Genomic DNA, 20743 nt, shown 5'->3' on the forward strand with positions numbered 1-20743 from the left:
CTATTAAGAGAAAGGCTGTTGGCTTAGGAACTATGATTGATTCTTCCATAACTTCCATCAATTATGGAGTTTCCAGAAGTAGCAATAACATCTGGACCTCATAGACTGTATAATAAATGCTTGAGCTGAATAAAATGCCAAGAAGCATTCTGCAGGAAAACTAATTTATTTTTTTCATTTTGCAAAAGTTGTTTAAATGCCCAGTTAATCTAAAATAATAGTACTATCAGAGGCCCAGTTTACCAAAAGATAGATTGACCTGCATTTTCAAAACTGGGAAATCCCAAAATAAAACATTTTAGTGATATTAAGGATAGGCTGTTTCTTAGAATTTCACTGTGATCAAATAATAATTATTTTGCTGAGAATAGATGAATACGTAAGTTCTTGATTTCATTTAGTGATCAAAGCTTGGATTACTGCCTAGCGATAAGCCTGAAAGTGTGAGAACTTAAAACCACATACTATATCAGTCCATAAAGCATAACATATTATCTGCATGTGGTAGAATATAATTCTCCAATTCTTTCATAGTTCCACTTTTCAGTTTTTCAAACAGTAACAAGCAAAAGAGAAAAAAGAAAAAAATCTGAACAAACTAGGCATATCAACTGTTCATCAAGTATTGATATATGAAACTTTCCAATTAAAAAAAGCTAATGTTAAGTATCATTAATTGAGTGTCAGTTCCATTTTGATTGGTGTGCCTTATCTATTTGTTGTATATAGTTTGGATCATGTGCTTGACTGAGTGATAGATCATATACAGATCTATTGATCTGTCAAAGGGACCGCTAATGTTCAAAGTCACTAAAAAGTTGATTGGTCACAAGAGACCTTCAATCACTAGCCAACTCCTGCATTCAAAACCTATGCAGACTACAAATACAGCCAGGCACTTCTGAATTTTGCATCGAAAAAGACTCGATGGGACATGGAATCAAATATCTGCAAAAACCTTTCAATACAATAGAATAATTGGAAGGGACCTTGGAGGTCTTCTAGTCCAACCCCCTGCCTAGGCAGGAAACCCTATTTCAGACAAAAGGGCTATCCAACATCATCTTAAAGACTTCCAGTGTTGGAACATTCACAACTTCCGGAGGCAAGCTATTCCACTGATTAATTGTTCTAACTGTCAACCCTGATCAATATATTGGCATTGATCTCCCAAAGCCCAGAGAATCCAACCAACAAGATGTACAGTTTTAAGTCAATCGACAATTTCTGGTATTTAAAACAGAAATAACATTGACCCAGTTTTTCTTGTAAAGGTACTCATTTATTTGAACCCAGCCATTATACTGAATTGTTGACTTTTGTACATTCAAATACTAATCACCTGTATTTGTGGTTGCAGCATCATTTTAAGATAGTAAGAGTTTCTATAGTGAAGAAGTATGTTAACAATAATACAATGCTACATGCTGTAAAATGATTGTGTAATATAGAAAAAGGGATCAATGACTGATCTCTATTCAGCAAAAGAAAATAAACTTATTACTGTCTCAAAATTTAGAACTACCAAGAACCAGTGTGCATCATCAAGCTAACTATTAACCAAGAAGAAATGGTTTTATGATAGTTAAATATTTTACACTTTGCAGCTTGCAGTAAAGTTCCTTTCTACTCTCTGTTACCATTAACCCGATTTTAAGGATTTGTCTTGGCTTTATGTCATTTAAATTGCAGTAGCCCCAAGGGCATCACAGACTGAGATGTCACCTACTTATGACTGAACAGATATAAAACAATCATTTTGATTCTTCCACTTCATGCCTGACAGGATTTATAGTGCCTCTTTCGGAGTTTATTTTCAGACTTAAGAATAGATTTTGAAACAATGGTAGATTGATACATGAATGTTACAAATTATAAAAAGTTGTAATGCATATTTTTCATTCACTAATTACTTGCTTGCTTTGTTTCTCTTCTTAAAATTATGAATTATAACAATAATTTATGAATGACAGTATGAATCATATCCTAATGTTGCTAAAAATACTGACTTCAGCTAATTATGCAGATCTGCACAATATAGTTTTATTAATTTATGTTCAATTATGTGCAATTATTATGAAGTTTCAATCTTCTCTGCTCACAAAATTATGTTTTCACATCAGCTATGTTTCAATACATAACATTCAAAAGGATTTTATGTTCTATTTTGGAGTATTCTTTGCCTCCGTTATATTTTGTTTAATTTCATTTATATGCTGGGTGATTTACAAAGAGTAAGAGTGGGTATTTAAAATATGAAAAACAATAAAAATAGGAAGTATCAGGTTGTTATATTTAAAAAAACACACAACATACATAATCTATAAATTCCACAAAAATGTACATCAAGATGAATGTGATTTTGCATTTAATGACGATGATTGGATCTCCCTGCCTTGGATAATCTATTAATTCAAGAATTTACTTTATGTGATTTAATTCCATAATGAAATTTTCTACAGTGTGCTTGGACAATCTCACAGAGATTCCTTGGTCCTCACATGGGAAAATACCAGATATCAAGTAAAGTGGAAAGTTTAAAAAACCTGTTGAAGCAGGCAATAACAGGCTGTTTCTGCATTGTTATAGGTGTAGATATAAAGAGGCTGGCCTTTTTTAGAGGGAAGATCATTAAAAAGCAATGAGCAAATAAGCATGGCTTAAGCCCATATAAAGGTACAGAATTACAAAAACGGGTAAGGCAATCACCTTATTCAAATGAAAATAAAAGGAGGGAGTGATATCTTCAGATTTGCAAAACTCTTTTACTGTGGTCATTCTGATGAAAGTAATTTTAGGCCTTCGTGGTGTCTGTTTCCTGATCCAGTCTACCTTTTAGGGCTACATTAGCCAAGTACATGAAATTACGATACGTGGGGCTCAGTCCAAAGGAAACTTGTGTTATGGCACAAATTTTGAATTTCAAATTTGTGGTACTGTGAAAATACTACTGTAAAAATAAATCCTTGTAATGTTTTAACCATATGATTTTACATGTCTAGAATTCTAGTTTTTCTATTAAACGTCACCTTATAATTCATTTCTCTTTTGCACAGATGATGTTAAAGTATCTATAAATGATTTTATTATCAAAGCAACTGCATTAACCCTGAAAGTAAGTAAATTAGTCCTGCAAAATATACACACCTGATTCCACCTTAACGATTTCTTAAACCTGTATTTTTTGTTCCAGACCAGGAAAAGATGTTTCTTAAAGATATTGTAACAGATACAGTGAATGTTTAATGTATCTTTAAACAACTCCTACCTTGGAGAAAAATTGCACAAAATATGTTAATCAAATACATCTGTACAGCTTTTCTTTTTTGTGCATTTACCATTACCTTACAAATTTGTTTTCAACAATACTTTATAAAATACCATGTGATTTGAGATTATTGTTGTAATTCCTCCTATTAAATATTATGGATCATGGACACGGATATTGGTGATTGCTGGCACCATGTTCTCTTTTCTACAATGTCCTTCAAGTAATGGCAAGTTTAAGCTAAATATATTTTTTATTTTATTGTTTTCCAACTATTGTACTGTATAATATCTAGCTACATAGGTTTATATCCTTTGGTGCAATGAATATTGTTTCTACTGATAAGGGATATAGTCTCCTAGAGAAAGAACAAATATTCCTTCCAAAATTTTATTTTAATTTCAGTTAATATTCTAGGATTTCCAAGTCATTACATATATATATTTGATATTCGCTTGTATCTAAATTCAGTTCAAGATGCAATGTGTTTAGTTGGCCTTTATGGAGAAAATAAGCAAAATCCTTAAAATGCAAAGATTCGTTTCCATAAATATAATAAAGAAAACTTAATACTCACTTTCCACTAATTCCTATTTTTTCTAATCAATCAATATTGATTTTTATAGTATATTTTAGAATTCCTTAGTCCATAAGGATCTTTCAGTAGTGTACCATTTGTGTTGAATTTGATCTTTTATGAGGATAGTAGAAAATACTATTTATAAGTGCTAAGATACAAGATGCAATCATAAGATGAAATATAATGTTTCAACTTCAAACGTTGCAGGATTTTTCAAATAGTTGTGTGGGGGTTTGCTTGCTTTTTTCACAGCTACTCATAGACTGTAAAAATCAATTCTGAATATTGTGGGAGACTTCTATGCGGCATACATGGTGTGAAAAATTGCAACCAAAAAGAGAAATTGGAAGTGACAGTTTGTCAGTGCATACATTGGTGTGATTAATTGGTGTGTGGCTCTCATTGAATCAGTGTGGGCTAACGCTTATTAGGAGAATACTACAAATTGAATTGAAGTGTCAGATCTGCTGTTTTTAAAATTAGCTGTCTATTTCACTATTCTAGTGAAAGCTCAGAATATTAAAGGGAAAAAAACCTTTTTAAAAACCCAAACTGAATTTAAAAATGTTAAGAGTTTATTTCTGAAATTAAGGTTTCAAATAAGACAAATAATAATAATAACCTTTATTGTCATTGTACATACATACAACAGAATCTAATTGGTTCTCCCTTCAATATGGTTATGTGACTCCCCCCACTCCTTTTTAATTTTTTACAATTTTTTAGCTCTTTTCTCTTCCCTGATTTAAATGGGAACAGAAATTCTATAAACCTTCTATTATGTTTTTGGACGGAATGTCAAAGTTCTTTACTAGCAAGGAACAAAATGAGAGTTGCCCTCCAACAAGTTTGAATTCTGTTAATAATGTAACCCAGAAACTGAATAAACCCATCTATTGTGTGGTTGCCTGCAGCTGTAATTGCCTGTGACCATAATTTGCATTCATCTTTTGTGACAAAATTAATATACACTAATAAGATAAGTCTATTTTTAGAGTCATTTGGCCTTTTTCTTGCTATTATTAACGTGATCTTGCTTAAGGCAAATCATTTCCCATATGTTATTGTTTCTATCACACAATTCTAAAAGGCTTTTAAAAACTTGGTTTCAATGCTATTTTTAACATCTGTGCCTCCCTCTGTTTCTTCCAGCAAATGCCAGATGTGAACGTGACCTGGAATGGAGAAGGCCCCCAGCAGCTGCAATCGATAGACATTTCTATAGTTACAGCAACAGACCAAGGTTTTATTACACCTATCATAAAGGATGCTGCATCCAAGGGAATTCAGGAAATTGCTGCTTCTGCAGAGGTGTGTCTTCAAATACCCAGGCCTCTCTTAGACCAAAAATTGAATTATATGGTTTCTAAGAAAACATCCGCTGTTCCTTTGATTATGCCTTCTTGGCTGGCTTTAAGAAAGAGGACAAGATTGTTTTACAAAGATCACAAATCTTGAATAGAAGGCAATAACCTCTGTATACTGTTGTGGCATAGTAACCTATCAATAACTCATTTATGATTCAGGAGGCATTGATCTAGTGCATCTTAGTACATGGCTATTAGAGACTATAAATAGCCCAATCGTCTCTAAACCATCTGAACCTCTCTCCCTGTTTGTTATCTCTGCCATCCATTTTGATATTTTTATATAGACATCCTATATTGTCAATAGATATATAGACATCCTATATTGTCAAATATTAGCATAATAAGTTCATTACCATTGTATTTAAAATTAATAAGATTAATTTTCTGAATATAGATATGACTATTCCTTTTAATATTCTGTGAGATATTTTAGCAGATTTTTCTAAAACTTATAATCAAGGATGGAGATTCTCAGTCATCTAAGCCATGGTTGTTCGAAAGGTTCAATGGGCAACTAAACTTTCTTGTTTTTTTTGAAGATGTTTCGCTTCTCATTCAAGAAGCTTCTTCAACTCTGGGGAATGGTGGGCCTGAGGCTTCTTGGATGAGAAGCTAAACGTCTTCAAAGAAAAACAAGAAAGTCCAGTTGCCTCTTGAAAAAAACACCTTTGGAACAACCTAGGAAAACTGGGCTTTGCTTTTTCAAAACACCTATCGGGTTCTTGCTAGGCTGAAGAGCATTTGTAGTCTTATGGAATTAAAAATTACTGTGGATACTTTTTGGAAACATATCTTGTGAGATTTGGGGAAACTTCAGTAAATTTGCAGATTTCACAAAAGACCTTAGAAGATTTAATATTGAAAAATGGATTAGTCATAATAATTTCCCTCTTTTGAAATGAAACATTGTGAATTGTGGCATTGCATCTTTATACCTCTAATTTCATGATGATAAGACTTATTTGTTTATGGCAGATGGTCACCAGTCTTTCTTGAGATAAACCTCTACAATACAATACAATAGCAGAGTTGGAAGGGACCTTGGAGGTCTTCTAGTCCAACCTCCTGCCTAGGCAGGAAACCCTATACCGTTTCAGACAAATGGCTACCCAACATCTTCTTAAAGACTTCCAGTGTTGGGGCATTCACAACTTCTGGAGGCAAGCTGTTCCGCTGATTAATTGTTCTAACTATCAGGAAATTTCTCCTCAGTTCTAAGTTGCTTCTCTCCTTGATTAGTTTCACGCATTGCTTCTTTTTCTACCCTCAGGTGCCTTGGAGAATAGTTTGACTCCCTCTTCTTTGTGGCAACCCCTGAGATATTGGAATACTGCTATCATGTCTCCCCTGGTCCTTCTTTTCATTAAACTAGACATATCCAGTTCCTGCAACCGCTTTTCATATGTTTTAGTCTCTAGTCCCCTAATCATCTTTGTTGCTATTCTCTGAACTCTTCCTAGAGTCTCCATATCTTTTCTACATCGGGGCGAGCAAAACTGAATGCAGTATTCCAAGTGTGGCCTTACCAAGGCATTATAAAGTGGTATTAACACTTCATGTGATCTTGATTCTATCCCTCTGTGTATGTAGCCTAGAATTGTGTTGGCTTTTTTGGCAGCTGCTGCACACTGCTGGCTCATATTTAAATGGTTGTCCACTAGGACTCCAAGATCCTTCTCACAGTTACTACTATTGAGCAAGGTACCATCTATACTGTCCCTGTGCATTTCATTTTTCTTGCCTAAATGTAGAACCTTACTCTTTTCATCATTGAATTTCATTTTATTAGCTAGTACCCAATGTTCAAGTTTGTCAAGATCCTTCTGTATCTTTAGCCTATCTTCTGGAGTGTTGGCTATTCCTGTCAGCTTGGTGTCATCTGCAAATTTGATGAGTTCCCCATTTATTATGTCATCCAAATCATTGATGAAGATGTTGAAGAGTACTTGGCCTAAAACAGAGCCTTGGGGTACTCCACTGCATAGTTCCCTCCATGTAGATGCAATTCCCTTGAGGACTACACGTTGAGTGCGCTTGGTCAGCCAGTTACGAATCCATCTGGTGGTGATGCTGTCTAACAAGTGGTGGGTTGCAGGCAGTACGCCCTGGTACGGGCTTACCGGAGCCTTCCCGGAGCACCAGGTACCATTCCAGTGTGGTGCTCCGGAGGGCCCACCCGCCTGCCTGAGCTCCTTACCTGTTCCTTTAAGCCTTCAGCGCTTCTATGCACGTGCGTAGTGCGTACAGCGCCTGCGTAATACTCCACTGAGCAGCTGGAGCGTTGCGGAGGCGTCACAGGCAGGTATGATGCATGCACGCCCCCCCGCACGCGTCCATGTGGGCAACGCTGGGCCCTTTCCAACCGTACCGGTTGGAACGGGATCCGGAACCCACTACTATGTCTAACCCACATTCTTCTACTTTATCTAGTAATAGGTTATCAAATACCTTACTGAAGTCCAAGTAAACTACCGTATATACTCGAGTATAAGCCGAGTTTTTCAGCCCACTTTTTGGGCTGAAAAAAGCCGCCTCGGCTTATACTCGAGTCTACAACTGGATCCGGCAGTGCTGTTGCCTGTTGGAGGAGGAGGAGGCGAACCAGCCTGCCACCGCCGGCCACCGCCACCCCGCCGCTCTTCCCGCCCCCTTCCAAGCCCCACAGTCCAGCGGACGCAGCAGAAGCAGCCCCGGGGCTCCGCTGCCGCTCCCTGCATTTTGTGGACGGGGTCTCGCAGGAAGGAATCCCCTCTCCAAGGGATCCCTGTCCAGAAAATGCGGGGAGCGGCAGCGGAGCCCTGGGGCTGCTTCTGCTCCGTCCGCTCCTCTCTGCTCTCCTGTCGCCAGCTGGTGGGGCTGACCCTGATCCATAAACACTGCCGAATTCAGCCTCGGATCTTTGTCGGGACCTCTTTCTGGTCCGCCTCTGAAGTCCATATTCTCCATAGTCTCTCGAACTGCTCCCCCCCACCTCCAGTTTCTTCCTAGTTTGATCCCACGCGCCGCTGACCTAGGAACCGCATACCTCCCAGCAGTTTTTTCAGGCTGCTCCCAGATGGGAAGGGAGGGGGATTGTAAACCCCTTCCACACCCTGGCTCCTTTTCTTTCTTCCAGAGTTCGGGCTCTCTTTCTTTCTTTCTTTGAAAGAGAAGCCCAAATTAGCCAAAGGGGGGAAAGCGAGCGAGCGAGCGAAACAGTGGGAGGGGGAAAGGTCCCTGTGAAGCCCTGCGGCCAAGGAGCGCTGCCTGCTTTTAAAGAAAACCTGGAAGGGGAAGAGGGCGGGTTTTTTCCCCCTCCCTTTTTCTTTTCGTTCCCGTGGCTCAGCCTCTCCTTTCCTTGGGGCCGCTGACCTAGGAACCGCATACCTCCCAGCAGTTTTTTCAGGCTGCTCCCAGATGGGAAGGGAGGGGGATTGTAAACCCCTTCCACACCCTGGCTCCTTTTCTTTCCTCCAGAGTTCGGGCTCTCTTTCTTTCTTTCTTTGAAAGAGAAGCCCAAATTAGCCAAAGGGGGGAAAGCGAGCGAGCGAGCGAAGCAGTGGGAGGGGGAAAGGTCCCTGTGAAGCCCTGCGGCCAAGGAGCGCTGCCTGCTTTTAAAGAAAACCTGGAAGGGGAAGAGGGCGGGTTTTTTCCCCTCAGTTGTGAGGGCAATGCTGCTCGCGACTTTCCCCTAAATGTTGGAGAAAACTTTTCACCGCTGTCCTCCTCGGCTCATTTGGGAAGGACGATTGTAACAGGTTGAGATTTCCTTTCAAAACAAAACAAAACCAACCCCTCCCCCGGTCCCAATGTTTCAAACAACCCCCTTTCCTGCTGGGAAGAGCCCAGCCAACCCCCCGTCTCTTCCCATTCGAAAGGGAAGCTCGTATCACCTTCTAGAGAAAGTGGCAAATGCCCTCCGTGACTTCCTTGGTTTTTCTCCGGGCTCTGCTCTTCGGCATTGCCCTTGGGGAAAACTGCCGTGGTTTGTTTCCTTGAATATATTAACAGGCGCGTGGAAAGCAACTAAGCCAAGGAGCGTACGTAGTCCAGCCAAGCGAGTCTAGTTTCCTGGGGTCCCTTGCTCGCTCGCTTTCCCCCCTTTGGCTAATTTGGGCTTCTCTTTCAAAGAAAGAAAAAAAGAAAGAAAGAAAGAGAGCCTGAACTCTGGAAGAGGAGGAGCCAGGGTGTAGAAGGGGTTTACAATCCCCCTCCCTTCCCATCTGGGAGCAGCCTGAAAAACTGCTGCCGCGCCACGCCTGCGCCCCAAACAGAGCTGGGTCCAATCAGCCTTTTTTCCCCTTTTTATGCCCTGTCTCAGACGTGCGGGCGCGCATGCTGTGAACTTGCCCACTTAGACGTCGAGGTTGCCGCGTGCACTCTTGTATTTTCCCCTTCCTCTTACGTGCCCCCCTTGGTGCAGCGGGCTAACGCTGGTGAAAGGAGTGGGGTGGACACAACTGGTAAATTATAAACCACAGATTTTAATCCTATTTAATTTTTAATGGTATCAAATTTAGCTATAAAGAAGAGAGAAAGAAAGAGGGAGTGTGTGCACAGGAGTGTGGATTTTCTAAAAATCCCATTGAATCCAGAGGAGGGAAGAAAGAAAGAAAGAAAGAAGAAGTGTGTGCACAGGAGTGGGGATTTTCTAAAAACCCCATTGAATCCAGAGGAGGGAAGAAAGAAAGAAAGAAAGAAGAAGTGTGTGCACAGGAGTGGGGATTTTCTAAAAACCCCATTGAATCCAGAGGAGGGAAGAAAGAAAGAAAGAAAGAAAGAAAGAAAGAAAGAAAGAAAGAAAGAAAGAAAGAAGAAAGAAAGAAAGAAAGAAAGAAAGAAAAAGAAAGAAAGAAAGAAGAAGTGTGTGCACAGGAGTGGGGATTTTCTAAAAACCCCATTGAATCCAGAGGAGGGAAGAAAGAAAGAAAGAAGAAGTGTGTGCACAGGAGTGGGGATTTTCTAAAAATCCCATTGAATCCAGAGGAGGGAAGAGAGAAAGAAAGAAGGAGTGTATGAGGGTGGGAGATTTCCTAAACCCCATTGAATCCAGAGGAGGGAAGAAAGAAAGAAAGAAGAAGTGTGTGCACAGGAGTGGGGATTTTCTAAAAATCCCATTGAATCCAGAGGAGGGAAGAGAGAAAGAAAGAAGGAGTGTATGAGGGTGGGAGATTTCCTAAACCCCATTGAATCCAGAGGAGGAGTGTGTGTGTATTTGTGTGTGTGTGTGTGTGTGTGTGTGAGAGAGAGAGAGAGAGAGAGAGAGAGAGAGAGAGACTATCACTGTGTTGTAGCTTATGATTCTTGATGAATGTATTTTATTTTATTTTATTTATGTACACCTAAGACAAATTCCTTGGGGGTTCCAATCAGACTGCTCTATGCAAACAGTCATGTCATCACTTTCTATAATATCAGCCTGCATTAGGCCTCAAAAGATACGGTACCCGAACAAGTCTTTTTTTTTTTTATCCTGTTAGAAATGGATCCCAGTACTTCTACCGGTAATCCTCGACCAAAACAAAAACGCAGGTCATTCGAAGCTGGTTTCAAACTTAAGGTTGTGTCAAGAGCAGAAGAAAGCAATAACAGTATTGCAAGTAGGGAATTTTGTGTTGATGAAAAACAAGTGAGGGAATGGCGGAAAAAGAAAGCTGACTTGGAAAAGATTCCAAAGTCAAAAAAAGCTCAACGTGGTTTAACAACTTCATATGGGGCTCTAGAGACTGAATTGTATGAATGGGTTATGGAGTGTCGTCAAAATGGTTACTGTGTAACACGCATGGGAATTCGCTTACGTGCCCTTCAAATGGCACAAGATGACAAATTTAAAGCACCAGGCATTGAAAAATTTGTTGCGTCAGCAGGATGGTGTACCCGCTTCATGAATAGGTTTTCCCTATGTTTGCGGCAAAGAACAAAGATTTCACAGAAGTTGCCAAAAGACCTTGATGAAAAAGTGATGTCATTCCATTCGTTCATCATAAAACAAAGAAGGATCCATAACTATGACCTGGGAGATATTGGAAATATGGATGAAACACCTATGACCTTTGATCTTCCAAGCAACAGAACTGTGGCAAGTTTGGGAGACAAAACTATTTTTCTCAGAACCACAGGAAATGAAAAAAACCATTTCACAGTTGTTCTGTCATGTTTGGCTAATGGAACTAAGCTGCGGCCTGTCATTATTTTTAAAAGAAAGACCTTGCCTAAAAAGGTCAAATTCCCACCACGAATTACAGTGCGCGCACATATTAAAGGCTGGATGGATGAAGACGGAACAAAAAAATGGCTGGAAGAAATTTGGAAAGAACGACCAGGAGCAGCCTTAAAGAAAAAACCATCATTGCTAGTTTGGGATATGTTCAGAGCCCACACATCTGATGACATAAAAAAAATGGCAAAATCTTCTCAAGTTACTTTGGCCGTTATTCCAGGTGGGCTTACATCTGTATTGCAACCGCTAGATGTGTGTTTAAATAAACCTTTTAAAGACCGTGTGAGAAAGATGTGGCATGAATGGATGTCATCTGGTCAAGCCCGACTGACAAAAGGTGGAAATCTGATGAAGCCCGACATAGAATTGATAGCAAAGTGGGTTCGTGATGCATGGGAAGAGATTCCGGAGGACATGGTGCAACGCGCCTTCAAGAAATGTGGCATTAGTAATGCTATGGATGGCAGTGAAGACAGCGCTTTGTATGAGAACGACAGCTCTGATGGTGATGACTGCGAACTCAGTGATGATGACAATGTCTATGCTGATAACCTCACACTAGCTAATGCTGAAGTATGTTTGGACATACAGATGATGAGGAGGAATCCAGTTTTGAAGGATTTTAACTCTTATGTTTTAGCTTGGTTGCTGAATGAGCTAAGGTTTTTGTACATTTAAAGTTATTGTTGATACCATATTGTTTTTATTGACCCTCTTTTCCACTTACAGAGCTAGTTATTTATTTATAAATAAATAATATTTATTTATTCAAAAACATTATTGATATCTATTTTTATTTTTGAAATTTACCGGTAGCTGCTGCATTTCCCACCCTAGGCTTATACTCGAGTCAATAACTTTTCCAGCTTTTTGGGGTAAAATTAGGTGCCTCGGCTTATATTCGGGTCGGCTTATACTCGAGTATATACGGTACATCGACGGCATTCCTCTGGTCCACTAATTTTGTCACTTTGTCAAAGAATGCAATAAGATTAGTCTGGCATGATCTGAGAATGAGAATCTAAGTCTCATGGCTCCACAAATCACCTGCCTCCTTCCTAACTTCTGAATAGCTTTCAGGGAAGGGTTTGTGATGAGATCAATATTTGTCATGGTGCCTTTGCAGAAACTGCAAAAAGAAATTTAGTCTGCTTCCCACATAAACCTTCAAAGCAAAAATATGTTTGTTTTATCAACAAGAACACTAGATCATTATATAATTTGTGATAAGAGTACAATTTTGTATTGGACGTAAGGTGTATTAAATAGATTGCTTGTGTCCATTCCAGTTGCTTGTGCCCACTCCAGTTGATTAGCACTCTCTTCGAATACAAATACATTGCTTTGCTACTTCAGGAAACACATTTTAAGAAATTCAGTTTCCCATTAATTCACATACACAGCTCATGTATTTTGAAAAAAATATATTCAAGAAATCAATCATGTAATTGATCTAGTCTAGTTGATATTTAAAAACAGTTACAAAAGTGTGGCCCTAGGATCCCTGGGGATGGTCGTCTGAGACCCATCCAGAGGTACACAAATATATATTTTTTAAATTTTATTTATGCATTTTTAAACATACATAAATGTACTGTCTGGGTCAATTTACTTATACATAATAATAGGAATAACAACAACAGCAATAATAATAATAATATTTAATAGTGGTATTCTTCCAACTTATAATTTCTACTTCTTTATGTAATCATTGGTAAAACAAATTCCATGTTGAAAAATATTATGTATCCTCTTTATCCTTTATTTTGAATGTTAACCTATCCATTTCTACATTATCTAATATTTTTTAAATTATATTTTCATCTGTAGGAGTTTCTTTATTTTTCCAGCGTTGTGCAAATACCATTCTCACTGCCATCAAAACATCTAGTATTAAATATATGTTCCCTTTGTCATATTTTTCTGATAATATACCTAACAAAAATATTTCTGGCTTATAGGTCCACAAATTAAAAACTATTTGCCAGCCTATGTTGAAAACTATTACAATATTAAAATTCCATCAAACAATAGTAAGAAGTTGTACTGCAACTAATGCAGTAAAAATTTTAATATAGCAAATAATGATGAATATAACTCATACAAACAAAAGCTCTTAGCAGCCCTCCATACTGTGGGAAAGTGTCCTGAGAGAGAAAAAGCTCAAGAAATACTTACCTAGATAAATTTTAATTGCCATTTATTTAAATCTTTAAAATATCTCCTATAACTATCCTATTTTTAAGCATTCAGAAGGTAGTTCTATTGTTTAATTCTGAAGTATCTAAATATGGTATATAAAATTACAACACGTCATGATTTTTCATGAGTTTTATTGCCTCCTGCGGGAAATGAATTAACACTGAATTATTCTCACCTGTCTGTTCTGAATCCTGCTGCAAGGCTTACATTTTTCTATGACATTTGCTATGATTTCTGTTGACATTTGGTGGGATTTCCTGTTAATATAAAAATGTTAATTTATAGTTATAGCAAAGTAATTGCTTTTCAATTTTTAGATTCTGTAAACAAGACAATGATGGATTGTGGATAACCACATATGCTCTCCATAAGGCAACATATGTGGAATTTTAAAAAGCAATTTAAGAAATCTCCATGAAATCTCTCCATATCTCTGCTTTACTTACAGTTCTTTTTTCACATGTGAAACCCCTTCCCAGGACATCCAAATATATGAGTTCTTCTAACTACAGATTATAGCAACTGTCTGAATCTGTCAGAATTTTCTTATATAATTAGCAACCCAATCAAATGTGCATAAAAGCATGTACTTTTTGAAAGTTGTGATTATTTAAAATAATTTATATTTGGATCTTACTTCCTTAGGCTTTAGCAAAGAAAGCAAGAGATGGGAAGTTACTTCCCGAAGAATACCAAGGAGGATCTTTGAGGTAATTTAAATACATTTCGGAACAGAATGGCGGCGGCCTGGTGGAGTGTGGGTTGGTGGTGGAGATGTTTGAGATACTCTTTGTAAATCTCTTAAGTCTATGTTTTATAATCCCATCTCCATTATAAGATCTGTGAACAGAACGATGAGATTTTTTTTTTTTTTTTAGAGATTTTATTAATATTTGTAGGCCGCCCTTTAACCTGAGGGGACTCAGGGCGGCTCACATAAAATCAGGGAGGGGGAATACAAAACAATGACGAAGACACATATAATAAAAGTAATGAATGGGGGTTACTTATAAATAAGTACTGCTACATTCTCTTCTGTTTTTCCTGCTTTATTTTCGGGCTGCTGTCGAGTTGTTTTTTGGATTTAATTCTATAGCCTTTCAATGGTAATTCAGCAACTTTAATAATGCTCTATCTAGGTGTATTATAAAATCATAATATCTGCTATTTTATAAAATTTGGAATCTGTTACTGAATTTGGAGTTATTAGAATTGTTACATTCATGAAAATGATTCACTGATAGTAAGCAAGCAAGTCAAAACACCTTTAAGGCTGACCCTAAAGAGAAGCCAAAAGACTTGGCATTTTCATTTATCAGTTCCATGAATCTCAAATAACACTATGTTGAACTAGTATAACTTGGAGGAATGACATTTAGATCACTGAATTGGGAACCGGTTAGCTTCAAACTGGAGGCATTTTGAGTAAATGTAATGAATTTAATTAACCCTTAATTCTCCAGAGCCCTCATACAGTACATATAGTTGAAGTGGTAAAGGGAAATATTTCTACATATCTTATATTGCAAGAATGGAAAAACACATCCAGCCCACACTTTTGTTACTTCTCATGCTTGGTTGGTTTCTTGAGGATGAGATCTTAAAGAGAACAGACATCATCCCTCCCCCATTGCCCATCAATAGTTATTTTATTGAATAAGATAGTAGCTGCAAACTTTCAAGTGACCATGAGTAACAGAAAGAACTGCCTAGTACAGTGATGGGCAACCTTTTTGGCGTGGTGTGTCAAAAATCGGCAAAAAATCGAGCATAACTCGCGTTGTGTGTCACTTCGACAAAAACATAATTTTGCTCAATTTATAGTTTAAACTACAAAAATGTATAATTGCAATATATAATTGTATTTAATAAACCAAAAACAAATTATTTAACATACCTGCTTAGTAACTTCTTTGTTAAGCGCTTTTGCATGCTGAGCTATGGAGTGAGCAATGCTCAAACTTGCAGAGTTTAAATTTGTAGAGCCTTTCATAAATTTAAGGATGGAGTTAGATTGGCTCTTATAAAGGTGTAGCTTCCTGGAAATGTATTCCCTCCTTTCATCCTCACTTTTTTCCAAGAGCTGGGAATGATTAGTTTCAAAATGTCTATTTATATTCCACGTTCTGCTTACTACCGTTTCAGTACATAGAACGCAAAATGATCTGCCATTTTTTTCTATAATGCCATACATCTCGCTCCATGTCTCTTGAAAGGGTCGGCCACTGCCACTACCACTCCCTTTACTTAACCTTTGTTTTTTATTTTTTGGGTGCTCCATCAGTGGGCCAGTGACAGCAGATAGAATTATAGATAGCCAATTAGGGGTTAACTAGCCTAACAAGCTAACACAACCTCCCCCTCACTTATCTCAGTTATTGTGGGCAATTACAAGTCCATGGCACCCCAATAGTTGCTGCTAATGGCGCTCACAGTTCCCGTTGGCACTCCGCTGTTCCCTGCTGTGGTGCGGTCGTAACCGACAGTCCCAGGAGTAGACTCTCTGTGCCGGCCTGACTGGAGAGAGGCGCGCACTGTTCCCGCGCTCCTCTCCTGCGGGTCCTCCCTTGCCGCGCTGATGACGTGTGTGCGCACTGCACGCACGCCTTACCAGCAGCCCCTGCGCTCAGAAAGGGGCGGCGGCGATACAGTAAGTGAGTGTGGGCGGGGGAGATCACACATCCCGCCCCCCCCTGTTCCTCCAGCACAGATTCTTTCATCCTCGGCGGCCGTGCAGGAGCCGAGGATGAATCGCATGAAATCCTGTGCGTGTCACCCCAAATGGCTATGCGTGTCAGCACTGACACGCGTGTCATAGGTTCGCCATCACTGGCCTAGTACAAGGAATGTAACAAAACTGGAGAAACTCCTTTTGTCAGCATCAACCATCATCACCTTTCCTAAAGAGATAAATTGTGTTGGGCTGTTGTTAAAATGAAACAAGTTATGTGTGTCTTCCCTTTAGAAAGGAAGGCAGCCTTTTCTAAAGGCATCTGATTCCCTTTCCAAACTGACTCAAAATGGGAAATTAGTGTGAATGAAGTGTTAGGAAAAAAGTTCATCCAAAGGAGAACTTCTGCACATATGGACTTTTTGCATTTGTTTCATATGTTCATATTCTCTAAATCTTGATATGCAAGAATATTGCATTTTTGAAAAAATGTCAAAAAAAGTAACACATTTTATTAGCATTGCCATGTTCGGTTTATATAAGAGAAGATGGACCTTACTTGGCATGGGGAAAATCATAAAACAGATTTGCAGAATGCTTACATAAAAACAATGAAACATATTTCATTGGTTCACCATATTTTAGTGCCAATACCATTTTATCATATTTCCTAATATTGATTCTGCTGCAATGGAACAAGCATGACTGCTTCCAGATACCTTGAAGTCCTCCTGATGGATATTTTTCCTCACCTTATCATGCACCAATTTTGTAAAACCACAATATAACATTGTAAACAAAACTATTTTTGCTCAACCTGCAAAGAAACAGTATAAAACAGTATTAAACTCTCATGTCAGAATTTAAATCAGATGCATTCAAAATAACATATAATTTTATATGAGTTCAATATAATATCCAATATTGGTGAGCTGTACATTTCAAAATCTTCAAACGATTGTGTGGGAAATTATTGCTTTGTTCGCATTCTGGTATGAATATTTTGTGTTGAGTCATTTGATCAGTAGTCCCAATCTACTAGGTGGAAGCATGTTTAGGGTTCAGGCATAGTTAACTTCATAACATCTATTTCCTAGAAGATATGCTACTGAGTGTTTGCCATTATCCCTTCAGGGAGCTTTCTACCACCGCCGCTTATCAAGCTACAATCATTATTTTGTTCTCTGAGAAAGACTGTGGCCCTGGGATATTGTTGGAAAAAAAAATGTTGTTTTTTGTTTATGTCTCGCCATTTGCCATGTTTTCTATAAAATAATCTAAAAATCAGCGGGGCACCTGTAGCCCATTGATGTTCAAAGGTCCCATATTAAGCAGTCAAACAATAGGTGTGAATGGGTAAGCCTTTGCCAATAAAGTTTTTTAGTTTTTTAGTTTAGTTTTATTAAACATTTATAGGCCGCCCTTTTCCCTGAGGGGACTCAGGGCGGCTTACAATAATAGGGGAGGGGAGTGCAGGACAAAACACAAAAAGAAAATGTGAGTAAAAATAATTAGCGGTAAAAACACAACATTCATTCAACATTCGGGAGGGGCAAGAGTAAAGTCTTATCCCCAGGCCTGACGGGATAGCCAGATCTTGAGGGCTGTGCGGAAGGCCTGAACGGTGGTGAGGGTGCGGATCTCCACGGGGAGATTGTTCCATAGCGTCGGAGCTGCAACTGAGAAGGCTCTCCTTTGGTTTGGCACTTACCAGCTTTAACCTGTTCCTTGTCAGCTAAATGTATTTCTTATAGTGTTATAAAATCTATCATATTATCTATCGCCAGTCTGCTTAGGTACTCACATTTATTTCTACTTGAGCCTTCTATGTTTACTTGCAAAATATGGATCCAGTGTCCCATTTTTTTTTTCAGTGAGTCCTTAAAAGAACAGTTGTAATCTAATTGCTGCTTCCATAGTTTTGGACCATGAGGGATGCAATATCCAATTAGGTCACTATGTATAGCCACTTTGTTAAGAAAAAATGTTGTCAGGGTATGCCGTTGTGCAGGTAGTCTATACTTCATACCCCTGGTATGATATCAGCCACACTAGAAGCAGTTAGATGGTTATCTTCCTGGCTTCATATTATGGTGATCTTCTTATGGTTTTATGTTAATTTAATATTTTATCTCCTATAGTGTATTGTTCACATTCTGTAGATGCCATACACTAAACAAATAAAATTTAACAGCTATGCTAATTATTCAATAGCCGTGTTTCATCACATGGAATTTGAACCAGTTTTTACCCCCAAGAACCCCTAGTCTCATGTTGATGACGAATGAAACTATTTGACTGTTCTGTTATAAACCAAATTCAAAATCAAGAATTAACCATTGCAACATATTTATTTCTACCTACCTGTACTAAACAGTTTCAGAATTATTTTTCCAGAATGTCTTATTTTTCTATTTCTTGTCATTTTTCCAACAAAAGCATATCAAATCTTGGAAAGTTCGGTATCAACAGTTTCATTGGTCTGGTAATGCCTCCTCAAGCCTGCATCTTAGCGGTGGGAGGATCTCGGACAGAACTCACTGTTGTAGAGGATGAAGATGGGAATGAGAAGCTTCAACAACACCAGCTCCTAACGATAACCCTGTCAAGTGATGGTCGAGTGATAGATGATGAACTAGCTTCTAAATTTTTAGACACACTCAAGGCAAACTTGGAGAATCCAGGCCGTCTTGCTTTGTATTAAAAGATCAAGATTTCTTCCTGTGTTTGGCAAAATATTTAAACTGAATTCCGAAAGAAGATAAAAGGCAACTAGACACAGAAGCTAGGAAAATATGTATAGTGTGACATGGACAACTTAAACTGCTTATTTATTTAAATAAACTTTAAAAGATGTTTAATGATTTCGATCTCTTGACTTTTATGTTGAAATACTGTTATGCATGTTACATCTGCAAAACTGGTTCAGAGTAATTTTAGAGTGTGTTCTAATATACCCTTTCCCCCCGAAAAATAAGACCTCCCCAGATAATAAGCCCAATCGGATTTGAGCACATGCACTAAAAATATCCTTCCCCAAAAATATTGCAACACAGCAGCATCCATGAGGTGACCATACTCGCTACTTCCTGCACCTCAAAAATAATAAGACCTCTCCGAAAATAAGGCCTTATTTTGGAGGTCAAAAGAGAATAAGTCTCTGTCTTATTTTCAGGGAAACACTGTAAATGCGTATTGCCTATATACTATGTAAAACTCTTGGGTAATATTGAATAGATGTATAAAAAATACTGAAAGGAAAGAAGATCATCTTTCCTTCAAGCTAAACTTTTATCTAGGCTGAATACCAACCATCTTTTAGGTCTAACCAGATTGAGATGGCAAAATGTAATTGATCTGAGTCAACAGTGTTGCTGTTTATTTTTTAAAAAGCAGTTAGAATAGGATTCAGCTATAGGAATCTGACTATATGAAGAATTATCTGCATACAATAAATACAGTGACTAATAATGATAAATATTATGAGTGATGAGAAGAAAATACAGAGTGCCAAAATTCAATTGCCAAACAATGTTAATCATTAATCTTAAAGTACATTCTACATTCTATTCCTGTTGAACATGTTTTCTACTTACAGTTCTTATTATTATGTATTATTGTGAGTTTCGAAAACAATGGTTTGAGAATAAAATCCGGACTTAATTATTTGCACTGGAACTGGTGACATTGGTTTTCCTCGTGGCAGTGCTTCAAGCCATAACTTTGGGACATCATTTAAAGAAAGCTTGCCCAAATTTCATGGACCCATTCTTCTTATCTCTATGTATAACTTTCAGGCTAACAGGAATGCTGCTGCTTGTATTTAAATCTGAATCTATTTGTATGTTTTGAAATGCAAAAGTAATACAGTTTTAAGAGTTCAAATTAGCATACATCTTTCAACCGTATTTGAATGTTTAAATATAAGTTATTGTTATTATATTTTGTTGAGAAAATATAAATTTTCAGAATTAAATTTTAGGTAGGCTGTTCAGTGTGGAAAATATTTTTGCTGTCCAAATATAACTTGTCAGAATGTTCACTGTGTTCATATTTCAAAAGGTGTATTTATTTTTTATATTCAAGGCATTGCATATGGAATTCAAAATTTAATTAAACTATGACAACCTTCACCCCATCCTCAGTCTAGTTATGAAATATCTACCACTCAACTTCTGTATCTGCTGAATTTGGAATTGAGACCCATTGACCTTAATGGGATTCTCTTCTGGATAAGTATATACAAAATTGCTTTGCTATCCACAACTGCCAGATTTACTGAAATAATTTCCTCATAAATCTTTTCAGTAAATAGCCATGAGAGTTTTTTAGCTTTATAATTACATAGTTACTAATGAAATACAATATGTCCCTGCATATTTGCTGCTAAATTTAAACATTCAAGCTCTATTTGAAGTAGCTTCATCTTGGCTATCTAACTACATTGAGATAA

At 37.8% G+C, this 20743-nt stretch overlaps 1 protein-coding gene across 1 annotated transcript in view; it reads left to right on the forward strand.

The window, feature by feature from the left end:
* Positions 1-19151, forward strand: part of PDHX (pyruvate dehydrogenase complex component X) — a 51528-nt gene extending 32377 nt beyond the window's left edge. The window contains exons 8-11 of the mRNA XM_032227991.1: positions 3057-3115; positions 5001-5159; positions 14265-14329; positions 18730-19151. Of these exons, the coding sequence (XP_032083882.1) occupies positions 3057-3115; positions 5001-5159; positions 14265-14329; positions 18730-18994 (548 nt within the window). The 3' untranslated portion in view covers positions 18995-19151. The remainder of the gene's footprint in view (positions 1-3056; positions 3116-5000; positions 5160-14264; positions 14330-18729) is intronic.
* Positions 19152-20743: the final 1592 nt, after the last annotated feature.

This window comes from Thamnophis elegans, chromosome 1 (assembly GCF_009769535.1).
Source record: "Thamnophis elegans isolate rThaEle1 chromosome 1, rThaEle1.pri, whole genome shotgun sequence".
Classification (NCBI taxonomy): domain Eukaryota; kingdom Metazoa; phylum Chordata; class Lepidosauria; order Squamata; family Colubridae; genus Thamnophis; species Thamnophis elegans.